At 48.4% G+C, this 20,219-nt stretch overlaps 1 protein-coding gene across 4 annotated transcripts in view; it reads left to right on the top strand.

Annotated features, from left to right (window-relative positions):
• The window catches only part of KRT222 (keratin 222), a 116,166-nt gene that overhangs the window by 22,102 nt on the left and 73,845 nt on the right, over positions 1-20,219 (top strand). For 3 of the 4 annotated variants that reach the window (XM_073572652.1, XM_073572651.1, XM_073572650.1), the window contains one exon: positions 1,776-2,007. The exons of the other annotated variant lie outside the window; for it this stretch is intronic. In XM_073572652.1, coding sequence (XP_073428753.1) covers positions 1,795-2,007 — 213 coding nt within the window. In that variant the 5' untranslated portion in view covers positions 1,776-1,794. The remainder of the gene's footprint in view (positions 1-1,775; positions 2,008-20,219) is intronic. 4 annotated transcript variants of the gene reach the window in all.

Raw genomic sequence — 20,219 nt, 5'->3', positions numbered from 1 at the left:
AACAGCTGTTATCTGGCAGGCCCGGAGCAGTCCAAAAACGGGTTACAAAAATCAAAAGAGTTGCAGGACAGCTTGGCCAGACGGTCAAAATAGCACAGCGTGCAAGGCCTCAAAATGTCTTCCATAGTAGGAAGAGTGTAGTGTGGCACTTTTTTGAACAAAATCCTAATGATCAGGTAAAGGTTATCTGTAAGAAGTGCGCAAAGACCTTTAGCCGAGGGAAAAATCTGAGAAATTTGAATACCAGTTGCATGCTTAGACATTTAACCACCATGCACTTGCAAGCGTGGACGGACCACCAAACCTCACGTACCACATGTGCAACTGCTCCCAAAGAAGGTAGTCAGCAACGCTACATTGTTTCCCCAACTGTAAGCCCACCGGTTAGCACACCACCAGCAGCAAATGTTGAGGTGTCGTCGCAAGGTCAAAGCAGTCAGGGAATCACAATGTTATATCAACGAAAGACTGAATCTAGGCCATCAGAAAGAACACCAACTCCATCACCATCATCAACCCTCTCTCAGTCCGCCATGTCCACCGCTAGTTCCTCCATATGCATCTCTCAAGTCCAGCTCACCCTACCAGAGACTATGAGTAGGACAAGAAAGTACTCATCCTCTCATCCGTGTACACTGGGTTTGAACGCCCACATTGCCAAACTAATCTCATTAGAGATGATACCCTATCGCTTGGTTGAAAGCGCAGCTTTCCGCGAACTCATGGCCTACGCAGTACCACGCTATGACCTATCCAGTCGCCACTTCTTTTCTCGCAAAGCCATCCCAGCCCTCCACCTTCATGTGAAAGACTGCATTGTCCATGCACTCAAGCAATCAGTGAGTGGAAAGGTGCACCTCACAACTGATGCATGGTCCAGTAGGCATGGCCAGGGCCATTACGTGTCCATCACTGCACACTGGGTTAATGTGCCACAGGCTGATCGCCTCCATGCCACGCTGCATTGATGCAGTAATTGATGCCAAAGGAGCTCCGACCAAGTACTGAGTGCATTTACTGAACATACATTTCAGTAGGCCAACATTTCGGATTTTAAAATCATTTTTCAAGCTGGTGTTATAAAGTATTCTAATTTACTGAGATAATGACTTGAGCTTTCATTGGCTGTAAGCCACAATCATCAACATTAACAGAAATAAACACTTGAAATAGATCACTCTGTTTGTAATGACTCTATATAATATATGAATTTCACTTTTTGTATTGATATGCTAATTTTGTGAGATGCACCTGTATATAGCATGATCGGACAATTCAGAAAGCCACTTGTCGCGCACAGTAAAGAGTATTGCACTTTTTTATGTGCCAGTTATGTCTGGAATGTTGAAGTTTGGGTTGTTTGTACAAATGATCCAATTGAGAATTGATTCACCATATTCTGCCTGCTCAAACAGGTGTTTGGCCACCTTTAGAAAGGACCATTGGCAATAAGCTGATGACAAAGTGTCACCTCTGTTGAGAACCCAGCAATCTGCTGTAATGTGTAGGAACATTTTGAAGTAAGGTTTTTTTTTTCCTGTAGGGTTAAAACTTACCACAGTAAAAAAAAATGTAATGTCTATTCATGTCAATGGGTTATCTGTGTAATGCAGAAAAGGACAGGTTCTCCAGAGGGATAGACGCTCTCTAACCATTCTTCTGAGCAGAAGACATTCCATAATAGGATACATGGAAATATTTCTGAACTAAAACAACTAAACAAACCCTTTATTTCATATTCTTTCATTTTTGACTCTGAATCATCTGAATTTCAGATTGAAAGAGTTTGTCATCATGTCAACGGAGAATGGTTTCCCATCAATAGATCAAAAAAAGACAATGAGGCAGCTCAATGACAGACTTGCTGATTTCATGAAGCATTGCTATCTCCTGGAACAGTCAAATATTGCATTGCACAAAAAAATTGAGAAGCAGGTAATGACAAGTGAACCACGCACTTCTGCCTGGGAAGAGAAGAAAAAAGAAAGCCAAGAACTCATCCAGTCTGTGAGTATTACATGGTTCTGGTCATGTTAAAATTTTAAGATCAATATTAAAGAGAACCTTAAATGGACTAAGCACAGAATGACTGTTCAGACTAAGTCCCGCCGCCTGGTGCATGATGGCAGGGCCAATCATTTAAAGGGATTTTCCCATGAACAAAAGTATATTTTAACCAACAGATCTTGAAATATTAATAATTTTCACAATTGGATGTGTTTAAAAAATGTTCCTGTGCTGAGATAATCTTATAAATGTGCCCCTGCTGTGTACTGTGTAATGGCTGTGTCTGGCCGTACAGGAACATGGTCTGATTGTACCACATCTCCTGGAGAGGAAGGGGAGCAAAAAACTATATAGACAGGACAGCATTGGATCACAGCTGATTCTGTGAGGTATAACATTTCATTATCTGTTTTTAATCATTATTTTATCTCAAAGAAAGAATCAGCTGTGATCCCATGCTGTCCTGTAGATATACTCTTCTGCTTCCTCTCCTGGCCAGGAGCTGTGGTATGATCAGACCCAGTGTCGGACTGGAGCACCTTGGGCCCACCTGAGAAAATCATTCTTGGGGCCCACTATGCAGCTACATAGAAATAAAATCAAAACCACCAATTGTGTGGTAAAACACATTAATATCAGGGCATATTATAAGGTAGTACACGTCTTAATTATGTAGCAGAGGTTGGGGTAGCCGCCTCATGGAATATAAAGTAGTCCCCTCATAGAATATAATGTAGCCTCCCTCATAGAATATAATGCAGCCCCCTCATAGAATAATGTAGCCCTTCTCATAGAATATAATGCAGCACCCTCATAGAATATAATGCAGCCCACCTCATAGAATATAATGCAGCACCCCATAAAATATAATGCAACCCCCTCATAAGGATTAATGCAGTCCCCTCATAGAATATAATGTAGCACCTTCATTGGGTATAACGCAGAGCCCCCCCTCATATAGTATAATGCAGTCCCCCCACAGAATATAATGTAGCCCCCTCATAAAGTATAATGCAGCCCCCCTCATAGGGTATAATGCAGCCCCTCTCCACCTCCATCATTGTCCTCTCCCTCCACCCCCATCATTGTCCTTTCCACCACAACCATCATTGCTTTCTCATTTCCCGCAACATATTTTTGGCACATTGATATTGTGTTGGGGGTATAGGCCGGTACATTTCTTTAATGGGTGGATGATCTCCAGTGGGGATATGGTGTTGAACCCCTTTTGCCTTCCCAAAGTCTAGGGGGTGTTTACTGAATACCCGCTCATACTCCTGAGTCACTCGGTAAACCCCACTCTTTTGGGAGGAAGGGGTGGATTCAGTTCCCACCTGCAGCTGCTGACACCACTCCTCCAACTGCTTTACAGAGCCATTGTCCCCCACCTGGTCGGACGAGACCAAGGGCTCTGCTGCCTGTATTGCGTTGTTACTGACAGTAAGCAGCTTAGCAACTGTGGCATACCGAGGTATTATGGCCTCCTCTTCCCCACAATTCAAGAGGCGTACAGGTACTCTCCATTTGCGGACATCAACTACCCCTCTGGCTGTCAGGACAGTGGGCCAGCTATCAGAGAACACTGGCCCTACCAATGCTTGGTAATCTTTTCCTCTGAGGCCTATGGCTGCCTGACAGCAAATTAACATTTCACATCTAGGGGGTATCGCAATGGGGAAAGAATCACTCACTCTGACGCTGCCAATTTCTCCGCCAGACAGTTCTACCTGCTGTCTTTGCATCAGGGCCTTGATCTCCTTCTGCAGGACTCGTTGTTCAGTGGAACCAGCGGTCTCAGCTACCTGTTGCAACAAAACAATAACCTCGGCAAGACAATTTTCAATCACATTAGTACCTAGGGTCATCATTGGGTTACATTCTCGTCGATCAATGTCTACAACTATCAGACCTTGAGATTTTAACTCTACTCGCCCCATTTTAATGGTAATCTCTTTACATCCTACTTGCCGCGAAGACTGACCATTGCTGGCATCTACTGTCAGTTCATCACCTGGGCCATGGGTAAGTTCGGAGTCTGCCAATACCGCTTGTAAAGGATATATGGCATAGTTGTCACCTGAGAGCCAGTGTCCAGCAAAGCGTTCATGGGGATGCCGTCAATCACCACTGGGAGGACCGGTCATACCGGACATACTTGGCTCGCCAGTTCTTTGGGCATTGTGATCCTACTCCTGTGGGTCGGCCCTCTGCCCCAGGGGATGCTTGTTTAAATAACAGATTCTTGTGATGTGGCGTGCCTTGTGGCAGTGACGACAGATGGGACGTCCGTCCTGGTCATAGTGATCATTGTTTCTCCCTCGGAGTGGCGAGATCCTCTTCTTCCGTAGCCACGGGGCATCCTCTGGACTAGAGGCCAGCTGGATCTTCTCCTTTGAGGACACCTGCATGGACTGCACAGTTTTGGCAAGTGCAGTCATACTTTTGGTCAGCTCTTGGACCTGAAGGCGAAGTTCTGTAGATGGATCATTATCCAGAGTCTGTGCGTCAGCCTCCACAGGGCTCGGTGGGAAAGATGCTGCTTCTTGGTGGTATGTGATCGCTGGGCGCCTAGGGGGCGCTGGACGGCTGAAATTTGGTTCATGCAGCACCCGAATAGCCCTGTCTTTCAAGTCTGCAAAGTCTAGGTCAGGGTTTTGTAGGGCTATGATGCGCAGCTGGGCTCTGTGGGTACTGGATAGGAGTCCCTCAATAGATTGCTCCTTTAACAATCTGTCTCCATCTTTCACACTGTCTGGGTCAATCTGCTTTATGGCTCGCAGCGCCTTCTGCAGGTTAAGAGCATAGTCCCACATACTGTCTTGCGCTCTTTGCTTACACCCAAAGAATCTCATTTTTATTTCAGCTGCAGTGCAGGTGTCAAAGTTGCTTCTTAGCTTAGCCAGAATCTTTTTAACAGTCTTTATCAGTGCCCTGCCAGGCTTTTACTTCCCTTTGCGCTGCACCAGTTAGCAGCTCAATAAGGATGTTCACTTTCTGGCTTTCAGACAGAGGATACAACACAAACAAACTGCACAGTCTCTCTTTAAATTCACTCAGGGTATGTGACTCCCCTGAGTACTGCGGTAACCAGGCTGCTCCCGGTATATAGGGCATGGACAGCGGCATTAAGGGACTGCTGTGATGGGCGCTTGTTCCTGCTGCGTTCTGAAAGTGGTGCTGGCCGCTGGATTCGCGGTGCCATTGGGGCCGCAGCTGCGCTGGCCCCTGCATCTTGTGGCGCTGTGGGGGGTGCAGTGGCATTCACCGCTGCATCTTTTCTTGCCTCTGACATTCTCTTCCCCCCTAGTTAACGTTGGACAGGCCGTGTGTTGCGCTGGCCTACCGGTCGCCACTCCGCAGGCTGGATGATTGGGGGACGCCGGCATGCAGGCCTCTGCTCCTCACTTCCCACGCGCTGGTCTCCTCCCGCGCAGCACTTCACTTTTCGCGCTCTCTGGCAGGTTCCGCCCACGACGGCCCGCCCCTTTGACTTCCCGCGCGCGCCAAGCGGCGGGCAATGGCGGCAAATGCACAATAAGTCCACGGCACCCAACACAGTCTCTGGCACACAGGACCCGGTGGCACCGGGCTTTGTAAATCCTGTTCGTGATGCCAAAATGGATCGCCCGCCAGGGCAGTGGGGTACTTGGTACCGGGCCGGTATCTCAGAGGGAAGTGTCACAGTAGTGGTGACCCGGTCCATGGCCCTGGGCATCCATGTAAAAGGGGTGAAACGTGGCTGATGAAAGTGGATGATACGTGACGCCACCTGTGGTGCTCGGCAATGAAGGGGTTAAGCCGACGCTGCAGGCAGATCCTCTGGGACAGATGGTATAAGGCAGCAAGATGTAATAGCTCCCCACAGGTAGAGCTGTAGTCCCAGGGCAGTAGTAATAGGTGTTGAGGAAGAGGGTGCAGTGTTAGGCACATAGATGTAGCAGTGTTGAAGGGGTTGCAGGAAGAAGGCAATGACACAACAGGGTGCAGTTTCCTTTACCTTTACTTTGCTTTGCAAGTGCAGTCCAGGATCCAGATTACAGATGGAACAGGAGTTGGCCAGCCTGGAAGCAACTCAGGAATCTCTTTATGCAGATGGGTTGTGTAGTCTCCTTTCTAGTGCTTATCTGAGGTACATGCAGTACTGAGTTACACTGAAGCTTCTCTTGCTTGCTCTCTTTTAGAACCCCCTCGTATGGCAGACAGCTGTAGCCTCCTTATTCTGGCTCACACATTGCTGTAGTGTCTCCGAGTCTTATGTCGGAACAAAGCATTTATAGGTTCCTATTCCTCTGGTTTCTGCTGCAGGAACATCAGTATCCATACAACCTCGGAGACCAGACTCCGGACCATGCGCTACAGCTAGACGTGAGCCTGAACTCTGCTCAGTCCTCCAGCTCTTCTTCTCTCATCCACACACTTCGCCCTCCTCACACAAACTACTAAACATCCCCTTCCTGGCTCCCAGAGAGCAACTCTTCCACCAATTTTGGTTCAGAGCTCCCTCTGCTGGCCGGGAGTGGAAACTGTGCTGTGTGTTGAATTTACCTGACAGAGACACCCTTTATTGCTTCCAAGCATGACATCACACTCCCTAGGAGGAAGGTAATGCCACTGTGGCGACCATACTCCTGGGGGCGCCACATATGTCTACAGGTCAGTAGTGTTATTTTAAATGATAGGTTCCCTGTAAGCCTATGTCAGGGTCAATTTCCTAAATACATACAATGTGAAGATTTAAAGTGTACCTGTTGTCTGATTTTGATAGTTAAGTAAATAATCAAGACTATATTGATCTAATAGTTTGCTTGGCCATTTGGATTTCCTCCAACTATTATATCACCATGAGTAGACTTTATCCAATGGTAAAATTTTCCATTACCCCTTAGGGCATGTTCACATAACCATATTTTCGACCCTAGTGCTCAGATCAGTGTTATTAAAAGGGGTTGAGTAGATGACCATTTTTTTTTTCCATTGACCAAATCAGCATGTGAAAAGAAATTGCAGCATGCAAAAGCTTCTTTTTGTGTGCGTTAAGACTCGACCATTCAGGTGTATGGGTTTGTAAAAAAATATCAGACGCCACAGGGAGTCACTGCACATCATCTGATTTTTACAGGTATATTACGATTGCATAACATAGGAAACTATAAATGGTCTTGAAATTATTAATAGCTGTTGTAAAAAAAAATTATGTATGGTCGGCACACGGATGACAAGTGATAAAAAAAATGCTCGTGTTTTCTGGATGAAACTCAGACAATTTTTTTTATAGTGCTGCGTGAAACTGGCCTAATGATGAGGTTTTCCCTCTAATCAACAGCTGTATGTAAGTCCTAACTGTAACAGGACAAATATACCTGATAGAGTGTGGTCCACCACTCTAGACTACACTATATTAACCAGATTAGCGTCAATAATCACCGTGTGACCTCCTGCATCTTCTTCTGGCAATGTTGTGCTGGAGATGCAGAAGTCAGATACAGAGCAATCAGATGATAGCTTGGGGTTAGGCATTATCCTGGGAGAGCAGTGTCCAATTTAGATGTGTACTGGCTGGTGAGCATTCATGTATGATAAGCAATGGTGGGTTCCACCTAGCGTTTACTGGGTACAGAAAAAAAAAGATAGAAAAACCAAGAAAATGTCATTAAAAAGATTTATAAACAAATTTAATTAGCAAAACACATTCATTTTGTTAAGGGAAGTAATCACTCCCTAGTAGATGAAAAAGACTGCCATCTTGTTACTGCCATTTTGTCAGAAACCTGTTCTAGACTATTAATAGGGCAGGTGTCTATGAGCGCATGCCATAGGAATCTATACTGCTGTGACCTGGAGATTGACAGTGTGTGGCATAAGTTATTTCTAGGCCACAGCAAACACTCAACATTCATAAGGACAGGGTTGAAAGCAGTGTGAGCAGGCTCTTACTATTTCAGCACCTTTGATATCTTCAGTTATAAATAGATAGACGAGGATGGACAGCAGTGTGAGCAGCCCCTTTTTATCTCACCACCCATAGTACCTTCAGCATTAGATCAGGTAGAAATGGTGGACAACAGTGTGAGCAGCCTCTTTTTACCTCACCTCCCTTGGTACCTCCAGTATTAGATCAGATATACTGTACATGGTGGAGAGCAGTGTGAGCAGCCTCTTCTTACCTCACCTCCCTTGGTACCTCCAGTATTAGATCAGATAGACATGGTGTACAACAGTGTGAGCGGCCCCTTCTTACCTCACCACCATTGGTACCTCCAGTATTAGATCAGATAGACATGATAATAAGATGATGGTCATACTATAGTTACTAGCTTTTATTTTTTTTCCATTATCAGAGAACCCTTTTATGCTTAGGTTGGATGGGCATAATACACATTGACTGGTTTCAAGTTCCTCGTCATTGATTTTAAACATGGCACTAAAATGTCACACCTTCCAGTTGAAATCACGGCACCGGTGCCAGCCAATTGACTAAATAATTAGCAAGTGATTCACTAATGATTTTTTACTGATCATTATCTCTGCATTTAACAAAGCAAGACAAATAATAATCTTTAAAAGTGTCCTGAGGAGTTGTGGACTATTGCAAAATGCTGGTATTACTTATATTACAATCAGAGAGTCATTAATCGGTAATTATTACACTGATCTATGACACATTTCAGTCTGGTAATTCGAGATGTAATTACCTTTCTGGAATATGTAAATATCAGGGAACATTGATTGCATCTATATAATTAGTACAGTCTATTGTCAGTGAACTTGGGGAGTAGGAGCTTTCCCTTGGGTGGAGTATATGTCCCATCACTGAGCTGAAAAATGTCTGCTTGGTACCTGCAATGCTGTTTCTCTAGTTTTACTATGTCCTCGGGTGGTTCAGAACTGTCATATGGACAAATTTCCATTTATATATTTTTTTTACATCATAGCTGCTGATTATCATGTCCATTAACATGTACACATAAGAAACTTACCAACATTTAGAATGGTAAATTCTGGAGATGTAGACCCCTCTGCCATGAATGTCTAGAGATGCCTCCAAGTGCCCACTTTGGGGTGGGGTTTTACTTAATCTCTGTCCAGATTTTGAGATTATCCCAGAAAAATTAGTACAGTAGGCAAGTATGATAAAAATGTGGATGAAATGCAAGGTCCCAATGGTAATACTGAAGTGCAGTTTGTAACGTCTTTCCCCAGTATAAAGTGGTTGTACTAAGTTTAGAAGGTATCTCTAATTGATACAGTAGGAAATAACTTATAGTTTACTATGGTGTCGCAAACAAATTCCAAAAACGAGCCTCAGAAGTCCCATCTGAGTGGATCAGTGTTTAAGTAAGCGGTCCTTAGCTCCATTAATTCTCTACTAGACTACCTGAGATAGCTGAGCCTTTTAATCAGCCATTTCGGTAACCCTATAGACAATGAATGGAGCATAGCTGCACATGCTCAACCACCACTCCACTCAGAAGGCACTGTTCAAAGCCTGTTTTCGGGATAGGTGGAGGTCCCAGTGGTCAGACCCCCAGCAATCAGAAGGTATATTTTATCTTATTGATATCCAAACTTGGGACAACCCCCTTAAGAGTTATTTAAATGCACTGAAATGGCCGCAGTTTGAACATGCTGTTACACACTGCACCTATACCAACTTGTGCTCCCGCTCCTTTCTTTGGTTTTGAGAAAAAAAAACTGACTCAGGGTTCTCCAGATGCTCCTCATATACATTATGTGAAAAACAGGCAGCAAGTGGATGCAATATTGATGAAATCTGTGTCCTGTTTTTTTTTCTTGCAGAACCAAGTTTTGGTTTTTTTTGGAGTTTGTTAATTTTTTTTGGAACAATAAGTTTTTATTGAAATTTTTTTACACATCACAGAATTAACCCATAACAAAAAGCAATAAGGTAAACCCGCTTATTTCAACACCACCATGAACAACCATACAACAATGCTCCCCCTGACAACCAGCAAATTCTAAATGCTTTCCTTAAAGGGGTGGTCCAAAGGCAAAGTAGTTTTGCGCCCACTACCGCCCAACTACCTATCTACAGTATTTAGTCCCATAATCTAAGCTATTTTCTAACATACTTGCTTTAACAATTCCCTACCACTCCCTAACTGCACTGTCTAACAACTATTGTATTTTTTTAAATTTCCTGTCTGATGATGATTTGTTTGAGTATCACCAGTACAAGCAGGGATATTCAAACAATGCGTCATTAAGTGGTTGAGGCTGCGGTCACTGCTCCCTCCCTAAGGCTAAGTGCACACGTTGCAGAACATTTCTGCACAAAAACCTGAATCCCTTCTCAGAAACCGCACCTATTTTTCCGTGGCGGTTTTTGCGCGTTTTTTGCGCGGTTTTGATGCATTTTTTATGCGTTTTTTACCGCAGCGGTTTCTAAACGCATGGGAGAAGCCAAAACCGCGGAAAAATCCGCAAAATTAATGAGCATGCTGCGTTTTTTACAGCGATGCGTTTTTTTCGCGGTAAAAAACGCATCAATGTGCACAAAAAGTGCAAAATGCATAGAAATGACTGTGCAGCTTATTTTTAGCGGTTTTATAGTGGTTTTATAGTGAAAACCGCTGTAAAAACCGCTAAAAAAACGCTGTGTGTGAACACAGCCTGAAATGAAGTGTCTTCAGTGACGCTTGTTTCAGGAACTGTGCTTGCCCCTGCACTGTCTCCCCTGTGCACAGCACTGTCCCTTCTGTCCCTGCAGTGTCTCCCCTGTGCACAGCGCTGTCCCCACTCTGTCCCTAGACTGTCTCCTCTGTGCACAGCGCTGTCCCCACTCTGTCCCTGCAGTGTATCCCCTGGGCACAGTGCTGTCCCCACTCTGTCCCTGCAGTGTCTCCCCTGTGCACAGCGCTGTCCCCACTCTGTCCCTGCAGTGTCTCCCCTGTGCACAGCGCCGTCCCCACTCTGTCTCTGCGGTGTCTCCCCTGTGCACAGCGCTGTCCCCACTCTGTCCCTGTGGTGTGTCCCCATGCACAACGCTGTCCCCACTCTGTCCCTGCGGTGTCTCCCCTGTGCACAGTGCTGTCCCCACTCTGTCCCTGCAGTGTCTCCCCTGTGCACAGCGCTGTCCCCACTCTGCCCCTGCAGTGTCTCCCCTGTGCACAGCGCTGTCCCCACTCTGTCCCTGCGGTGTCTCCACTGTGCACAGTGCTGTCCCCACTCTGTCCCTGTGTTGTGTCCCCTGTGCACAGCGCTGTCCCCACTCTGTCCCTGCGGTGTCTCCCCTGAGCACAGCGCTGTCCCCACTCTGTCCCTGTGGTGTGTCCCCTGTGTACAGCGCTGTCCCCACTCTGTCCCTGCAGTGTCTCCCCTGTGCACAGCGCCGTCCCCACTCTGTCTCTGCGGTGTCTCCCCTGTGCACAGCGCTGTCCCCACTCTGTCCCTGTGGTGTGTCCCCATGCACAACGCTGTCCCCACTCTGTCCCTGCGGTGTCTCCCCTGTGCACAGTGCTGTCCTCACTCTGTCCCTGTGGTGTGTCCCGTACGGTACGCAGGATGCAGTGACTAGCCGGAGACAGAGCAAGGGTTAAACTTGACTTTTATATATACGGTAGGTAAAGGGGAAAGCTAACAACGATTTTCCACGCAGGGAATCCAGGCACAAATACACAAGTAACACAATGCTAAACAGTACGGCAAGAGATGTAACTAATGTATATGGCCACGCTATGGCCGGCAACGGGTCCTTGGACTAACTATAAACGCAAACAAAATGTCACTTATCAATCTGTGAAGTCCTGGAGAGTTGTAGTCTGATTGGTGCCTCAGCCGCCGGGTCCAGCCAAAGAAGAGTTGTCGCAAGCTTCGGGCGTTCCCACACCCTGGTGCTGGGGGAATGATACAGGCCCCAGGCCGGTTCCCCTCCGCCGGGGTTGCCGCGGGTCTGGGCGTACAGGCCGCAGCCGCAGTATGGAACGGGGCAGTGGTGGATGCGGGTCTCGCTGTACAGGCCGCAGCTGCGGTATAGAGCGGGGCAGTGGCGGATGCAGGTCTACTCCTTGTGCTGCTTAGCTCCGTCCTCTCCCCTGGTCAGGTGAGCCTCCTTCTCCCTTGTGTCGAAAGCACTGACTCACTCTCGCTCTGGGATGCCACTTAGACTCCTCCCTCCAGTCTCTTGTCTCCCACGTCTCTCTCCCCGCCGAGTGTCCTCCGCTCGTCTCTACCGCTCGTTTTATAGTCGCCCCACCCCCTTTCTTTGTCCCACCCACATGTTTCCTGATCGACTGTCGGTCCTGGCCTGCTATTCTTTCCCCCAGGAACATATCTCCTGGGAACATGGGTGACAGCCCCCCTAGTTCTGGCCCGGACACACGGCGGGCCCTTTTTCCGGGGCTCTCTCCCCTACATCCCTGAGGTGTCTCTCCTGTGCACAGCGCTGTCCCCACTCTGTCCCTGCGGTGTCTCCACTGTGCACAGTGCTGTCCCCACTCTGTCCCTGTGTTGTGTCCCCTGTGCACAGCGCTGTCCCCACTCTGTCCCTGCGGTGTCTCCCCTGAGCACAGCGCTGTCCCCACTCTGTCCCTGTGGTGTGTCCCCTGTGTACAGCGCTGTCCCCACTCTGTCCCTGCAGTGTCTCCCCTGTGCACAGCGCCATCCCCACTCTGTCTCTGCGGTGTCTCCCCTGTGCACAGCGCTGTCCCCACTCTGTCCCTGTGGTGTGTCCCCGTGCACAACGCTGTCCCCACTCTGTCCCTGCGGTGTCTCCCCTGTGCACAGTGCTGTCCTCACTCTGTCCCTGTGGTGTGTCCCGTACGGTACGCAGGATGCAGTGACTAGCCGGAGACAGAGCAAGGGTTAAACTTGACTTTTATATATACGGTAGGTAAAGGGGAAAGCTAACAACGATTTTCCACGCAGGGAATCCAGGCACAAATACACAAGTAACACAATGCTAAACAGTACGGCAAGAGATGTAACTAATGTATATGGCCACGCTATGGCCGGCAACGGGTCCTTGGACTAACTATAAACGCAAACAAAATGTCACTTATCAATCTGTGAAGTCCTGGAGAGTTGTAGTCTGATTGGTGCCTCAGCCGCCGGGTCCAGCCAAAGAAGAGTTGTCGCAAGCTTCGGGCGTTCCCACACCCTGGTGCTGGGGGAATGATACAGGCCCCAGGCCGGTTCCCCTCCGCCGGGGTTGCCGTGGGTCTGGGCGTACAGGGCGTACAGGCCGCAGCCGCAGTATGGAACGGGGCAGTGGTGGATGCGGGTCTCGCTGTACAGGCCGCAGCTGCGGTATAGAGCGGGGCAGTGGCGGATGCAGGTCTACTCCTTGTGCTGCTTAGCTCCGTCCTCTCCCCTGGTCAGGTGAGCCTCCTTCACCCTTGTGTCACTCTCGCTCTGGGATGCCACTTAGACTCCTCCCTCCAGTCTCTTGTCTCCCACGTCTCTCTCCCCGCCGAGTGTCCTCCGCTCGTCTCTACCGCTCGTTTTATAGTCGCCCCACCCCCTTTCTTTGTCCCGCCCACATGTTTCCTGATCGACTGTCGGTCCTGGCCTGCTATTCTTTCCCCCAGGAACATATCTCCTGGGAACATGGGTGACAGCCCCCCTAGTTCTGGCCCGGACACACGGCGGGCCCTTTTTCCGGGGCTCTCTCCCCTACATCCCTGAGGTGTCTCCCCTGTGCACAGCACTGTCCTCACTCTGTCCCTGCACTGTCTCCCCTGTGCACAGCGCTGTCTTCACTCTATCCCTGCGGTGTCACCCCTGTGCACAGCGCTGTCCCCACTCTGTCCCTGCAGTGTCTCCCTTGCGCACAGTGCTGTCCTCACTCTGTCTCTGCAGTGTCTCCCTTGTGCACAACTGGGTCGCCCTCCCAGGGCTGTGGGGTACTTGGTACCGGGCCAGTCTCTCAGAGGGGAATGTCACAGCAGCGGTGACCCAATCCGTGGCCCTGGGCGCCCATGTAAAAGGGATGAAGTGATGGAATAAAGTTTATGAGTGAATGATTCGTGACGCCACCTGTGGTGTTTGGCAATGAAGATGTTAAGCCGACGCTGCGGACAGATCCTCTGGGACAGATGGTGGGGTGCTGCAATGATGTTGTAACCCTCCACAGGCAGGGCTGCAGTCCCAGGGCAGAGTAGATGAAGAGGATAGGTTTTGAGAAAGAGGGTGTAGTGTTTGGCACAGAGATGTAGCAGTGCTGGAGAGTTTGCAGGAAGGAGGCAAGGAAACAATAGGGTACAGTTTCTTTTACCTTTACTTTGCTTGGCAAATGCAGTCCAGGGTCAAGATTACAGATGGCACAGGAGCTGGCTAGCCTGGAAGCAACTTAGGAATCTCTCTATGCAGATGGGTTGTGTAGTCTCCTTCCTAGCGCTTAGTTTTAGGTACTTGCAGTACTGTTACACTGAAGTTCCACTTGCTTATTCTCTTTAGAACTCCCTCATATGGCAGACAGCTGTAGCCTTCCTCTTCTGGCACACACGTCGCTGTTGTGCCTCCGAGTCTTATGTGGGAATAGAGCATTTACAGCTTCCTATTCCTCCGGTTTCTGTTGCAGGACCACCAGTGTCCATACAGCCTTGGAGACTGGGCTCCAGATCATGTGCTATAGCTGGGAATGAGCCTGAACTCTCTGCTCAATCTCCCAGCTCTTCTCCTCACGTCCACACACGTTGCCCTCCTCACACGAACCCACCAAATTTACCCTTCCTGGCCCTCAGAGAGCAGCTCTTCCCCCAGTTTTGGGTTCAGAGCTCCCTCTGCTGGCCTGGAGTGGGAGCTGTGTTGTGTGTTGTGGTTATCTGCCTGAGAGATCCTTTATTGCTTCCAAGCGTGACATCACACTCCCTAGGAGGAAGCAATGCCACTGTGGCGACCATACTCCTTGGGGCGCCACACAACGCTGTCCTCACTCTGTAACTGCAGTGTCTCCCCTGTGCACAGTGCTGTCCCCACTCTGTCCCTGCAGTGTCTCCCCTGTGCACAGCGCTGTCCCCACTCTGCCCCTGCAGTGTCTCCCCTGTGCACAGCGCTGTCCCCACTCTGTCCCTGCGGTGTCTCCACTGTGCACAGTGCTGTCCCCACTCTGTCCCTGTGTTGTGTCCCCTGTGCACAGCGCTGTCCCCACTCTGTCCCTGCGGTGTCTCCCCTGTGCACAGCGCTGTCCCCACTCTGTCCCTGCGGTGTCTCCCCTGAGCACAGCGCTGTCCCCACTCTGTCCCTGTGGTGTGTCCCCTGTGTACAGCGCTGTCCCCACTCTGTCCCTGTGGTGTGTCCCCCATGCACAGCGCTGTCCCCACTCTGTCCCTGTTGTGTGTACCCTGTGCACAATGCTGTCCCCACTCTGTCCCTGCGGTGTCTCCCCTGTGCACAGCATCCGCTTTGTTGTCGGCTTATGAATAGTAATAAGCCAGCAGCAGAGTGGTGTCACTATACCCTGCACGAAAGAGACCAGCGCAGCCCACTCAGATGACGTCACTGGTCTCTGCCGGGTACAGTGACACCGCACTGTTGCCGGCTTATGGCCGGCATCACAGTAGAGAGAAATACGGACGAGTGAGAGGCGTAAAAACCATGCATTGCACACGGACCAATGTTTCTCTATGGGGCAGCTCCCATCATCCATATATTTCTCGACCGTAGTTTACGGGCCGAGACAATCGCAACATGCTGCGATTGTCAGCGTATTAGGGGCAAAATACGCCAATGAAAGTCTATGGGGGTGAGAAAACTTTGGATTACACATGGACCAGACGTGTGACTTGCAAAAATACACACCGGTGTCCTTTAACAAAAGCAATTCATTTTGAGATACAGTAAAATCACACTGACATGTGTAATAAAGAAACGAAAGAATAGCTATAGACACATAGAATACATATATACAGGTACGGACTGGGATTGAAATTCAGCCCTGGCATTTGAAATCACATGGGCCCATGCTGTCACTGCCCCCAAGCACCAGATGAAAAGTATTACTATTATTACCATACTGTAGATGGAGGAAAGCAAGATTTACTACAAGACCAATATTTCTAATGATACCCTTGGCTTGCTGGGGTAAGAGACAGAGTCAGCGATTTTGTGCTTCATCACAGCTCTTAACAGTATGGGTGTCTTGAGAACACTGATTCTGCTAACAACATAGCAGACAAGGCAGCACACAACCAGACAAGCCCTTCTGGCATTTGCCAGAACTGCCAGATGGCCAGTCCGGCCCTGCATATATATATATATATACACTCACTGGCCACTTTATTAGGTACACCTGTCCAACTGTGTGTTAAGACTTAATTTCTAATCAGCCAATCACATGACGGCAACTCAGTGCATTTAGGCATGTAGACATGGTCAAGACAATCTCCTGCAGTTCAAACCGAGCATCAGTATGGGGAAGAAAGGTGATTTGAGTGCCTTTGAACGTGGCATGATTGTTGGTGCCAGAAGGGCTGGTCTGAGAATTTCAGAAACTGCTGATCTACTGGGATTTTCACGCACAACCATCTCTAGGGTTTACAGAGAATGGTCCGAAAAAGAAAAAAAATCCAGTGAGCGGCAGTTCTGTGGCCGGAAATGCCTTGTTGATGCCAGAGGTCAGAGGAGAATGGGCAGACTGGTTCGAGCTGATAGAAAGGCAACAGTGACTCAAATTGCCACCCGTTACAACCAAGGTAGGCAGAAGAGCATCTCTGAACGCACAGTGCGTCGAACTTTGAGGCAGATGGGCTACAGCAGCAGAAGACCACACTGGGTACCACTCCTCTCAGCTAAGAACAGGAAACTGAGGCTACAATTTGCACAAGCTCATCGAAATTGGACAGTAGAAGATTGGAAAAACGTTGCCTGGTCTGATGAGTCTCGATTTCTGCTGCGACATTCGGATGGTAGGGTCAGAATTTGGCGTAAACAACATGAAAGCATGGATCCATCCTGCCTTGTATCAACGGTTCAGGCTGGTGGTGGTGGTGTCATGGTGTGGGGAATTTTTTCTTGGCACTCTTTGGGCCCCTTGGTACCAATTGAGCATCGTTGCAACGCCACAGCCTACCTGAGTATTGTTGCTGACCATGTCCATCCCTTTATGACCACAATGTACCCAACATCTGATGGCTACTTTCAGCAGGATAATGCGCCATGTCATAAAGCTCGAATCATCTCAGATTGGTTTCTTGAACATGACAATGAGTTCACTGTACTCAAATGGCCTCCTCAGTCACCAGATCTCAATCCAATAGAGCATCTTTGGGATGAGGTGGAACGGGAGATTCGCATCAGGGATGTGCAGCCGACAAATCTGCGCCAACTGTGTGATGCCATCATGTCAATATGGTCCAAAATCTCTGAGGAATGCTTCCAGAACCTTGTTGAATCTCTGCCACGAAGAATTGAGGCAGTTCTGAAGGCAAAAGGGGGTCCAACCCCTTACTAGCATGGTGTACCTAATAAAGTGGCCAGTGAGTGTATATATATATACACATATATATATAAAGATCAATGTGGGTGTGCATGTATGTGTGCGCGTGTGTGTGTTTGTGTATGTCCGGGATTGGCATCCGCACCGTTGCAGCTACAGCCACAAAATTTGGTGTGGGGAAGGTGACTTGATGGACAGACTTGACTGGAAGTAGGAGGGGACGATTTGTGCGCTACAGACGGAGGTTGGCAATGACAGAAAGTTAACAGCAGGGAAAGACAGAAAAGGGAGTGCAGTACCGAAATTTGACCACAAGATGGCAGGGGGGAGTGTAGTTCAGGACTTAACATCAGCTTACGGCTATAGAAACTGCTTAGTCATGGGGGGCGGGGAGATAGGAACCCAGGAGGGGAATTCCCAGTGAGAGAGGGGATAAATAGGACTGGTTGGGGTTCCAGAGAGGCTAGTCCCGGGAGGAGCTCAGCAGAGGAAGACTCAGGACAGAAGATGGAGAACGGTGAAGAGCTCGACCAGGGGACTGACAGGAGAAGACAGTCAGGGGGGTGGCCCTGACACGACGTACCGCAGGACAGACGAGGCCCCGGGGGTACAGGTTGGACGACGACCTCGGGCAGGTGAAGCGCTGGCGGTAGATTGGTCTAGGACAGCCCCAGTGAAAGATCCGCGAGGGACGTCATCACGACTAAAGGAAAGGTGAAAGGTACCCAGGCCTGGAGACGGAGAGATGTAAAGGAACTGCGGTGCATGGCTAAGGTCGTCAAGAGGACGGCCAATAAACCCGGATCTGTTACAACTGAATTCTGCCTCCGTCTCATCTTTGTATCATCCGGTCATGGTAAGCAGTGGACCACCCCCCAATCCCGGCCCCGCACCACATTTGGCGTAGTCGGCAGGATCGCTGCCACTAATACGACATCTTCCGTGGCAGGCCTGCGCCTGGAGAACCCAAAAGGACTTGAGCTGCCCACCTGTGGATTACAAGTTTGCTCCCCTGTGGATTACAAATTTGCTTGCCAGTGAATTACAAATCTGAGACTCTGTTCCGGACAATTGTCTGATCGTGTGGAGCAGCTCGCTGCTGAAGTGCGGGGAATTTCCGCCTATCTTGCTCATTCACATGCTGCTGAACCAAAGATTCCCACTCCTGATGTGTTTTTTGGGGATCGGTCTAAATTCTTGAATTTCAAGAATAATTGTAAATTATTTTTTGCCTTGAAGCCTAACTCGTCGGGGAACTCCACGCAGCAGGTTAAAATTGTCATCTCTTTGCTGCGCGGCGATCCCCAGGATTGGGCGTTTTCTTTGAAACCTGATGATCCTATTCTGAATAATGTGAACGCATTTTTTCAAGCCTTGGGGTTGTTGTATGATGAACCTAATGCTATTGATCAGGCTGAAAAGACCTTGTTGGCATTAAGCCAGGGTCGGGATTCGGCAGAGTTGTACTGTCAAAAATTCCGAAAGTGGGCGGTCCTTACTACCTGGAATGATGGTGCCTTGGCAGCCCTTTTTCGGAAGGGTTTGTCAGAAACTGTAAAAGATACTATGGTGGGATTTCCTGTTCCCTCTGGTCTTGACGATTCTATGTCATTAGCCATTCAGGTGGATCGGCGTTTACGTGAACGCAAAACTACACGAGAGATGTTGCCAGCTGTTGAACAAATGTCTGAACCTATGCAATCTGATAGAGTTTTGTCTAGGGTTCAACGTCAGGAGTTCAGAAGGCGTAATAAGCTGTGTTTTTTTTGTGGAGATGCCTCGCATATTATTTCTGTCTGCCCTAAACGAGAGAAACGTTGTGCACACACGTTTTCTGTGGGTGGTGTTCAACCTAAGTTTCTTCTGGCAATTACTCTGATCTGCTCCCTGTCCACATTTTCCGCCAAGGCTTTTGTGGATTCAGGAGCAGCTCTGAACCTGATGGACTTGGATTTTGCTAAACGTTGTGGATTTCCTATGACACCTCTGCGGACGCCTATCCCTTTGAGGGGTATTGATGCTACTCCTTTGGCGAAGAATAAACCTCAGTTTTGGACCCAGGTGGTAATGCGGGTGCCCCAGACCATCAAGAAAATTGCAGATTTTTGGTGTTGCATAATTTGCATGATACCATTGTTCTTGGGTTTCCCTGGTTGCAAATCCATAATCCAGTTCTGGATTGGAAATCTTTGTCTGTGGTGAGTTGGGGTTGTCGGTGTGCCCTTAGTGATGCTCCTGTTTTCTCCACCTCTCCCCAGTCGCATGATGTTCCTGACTATTTGGCTGACTTTTATGATGTATTTAGTGAGAATTAGTCTGCGTCTTTGCCTCCTCATAGGAGTTATGACTGTGCAATTGAGCTGAACCCGGGGTGTAAATTACCCAAGGGTCGGCTTTTCAATTTATCTGTACCCGAGCACGAGGCTATGCGATCCTATATTAAGGAGGCATTGGAGAAGGGTCATATTAGACCATCTTCACCCTTAGGTGCTGGGTTTTTTTTCGTGGCTAAAAAAAATGGTTCATTAAGGCCTTGTATTGACTATCGTGCCCTCAACAAAATTACTGTTAAATATCAGTATCCGTTACCCCTGATTTCTGATCTATTCTCCAGAGTTAAAGGTGCTTGCTGGTTTACCAAGCTTGACCTCAGGGGGGGCGTATAATCTTATTCGCATTAAGCATGGGGATGAATGGAAGACGGCGTTTAATACTCCGGAGGGACATTTTGAGTACTTGGTGATGCCTTTTGGGCTCACTAATGCCCCTTCTGTCTTCCAGTGCTTCATGAACGATATATTTCGAGACTTTGTGGATA

The sequence above is a fragment of the Dendrobates tinctorius genome, unplaced genomic scaffold (genome assembly GCF_039654945.1).
Source record: "Dendrobates tinctorius isolate UK_male_01 unplaced genomic scaffold, ASM3965494v1 ptg000032l, whole genome shotgun sequence".
Classification (NCBI taxonomy): domain Eukaryota; kingdom Metazoa; phylum Chordata; class Amphibia; order Anura; family Dendrobatidae; genus Dendrobates; species Dendrobates tinctorius.
This window is presented reverse-complemented; position numbering and strand designations above follow the sequence as displayed.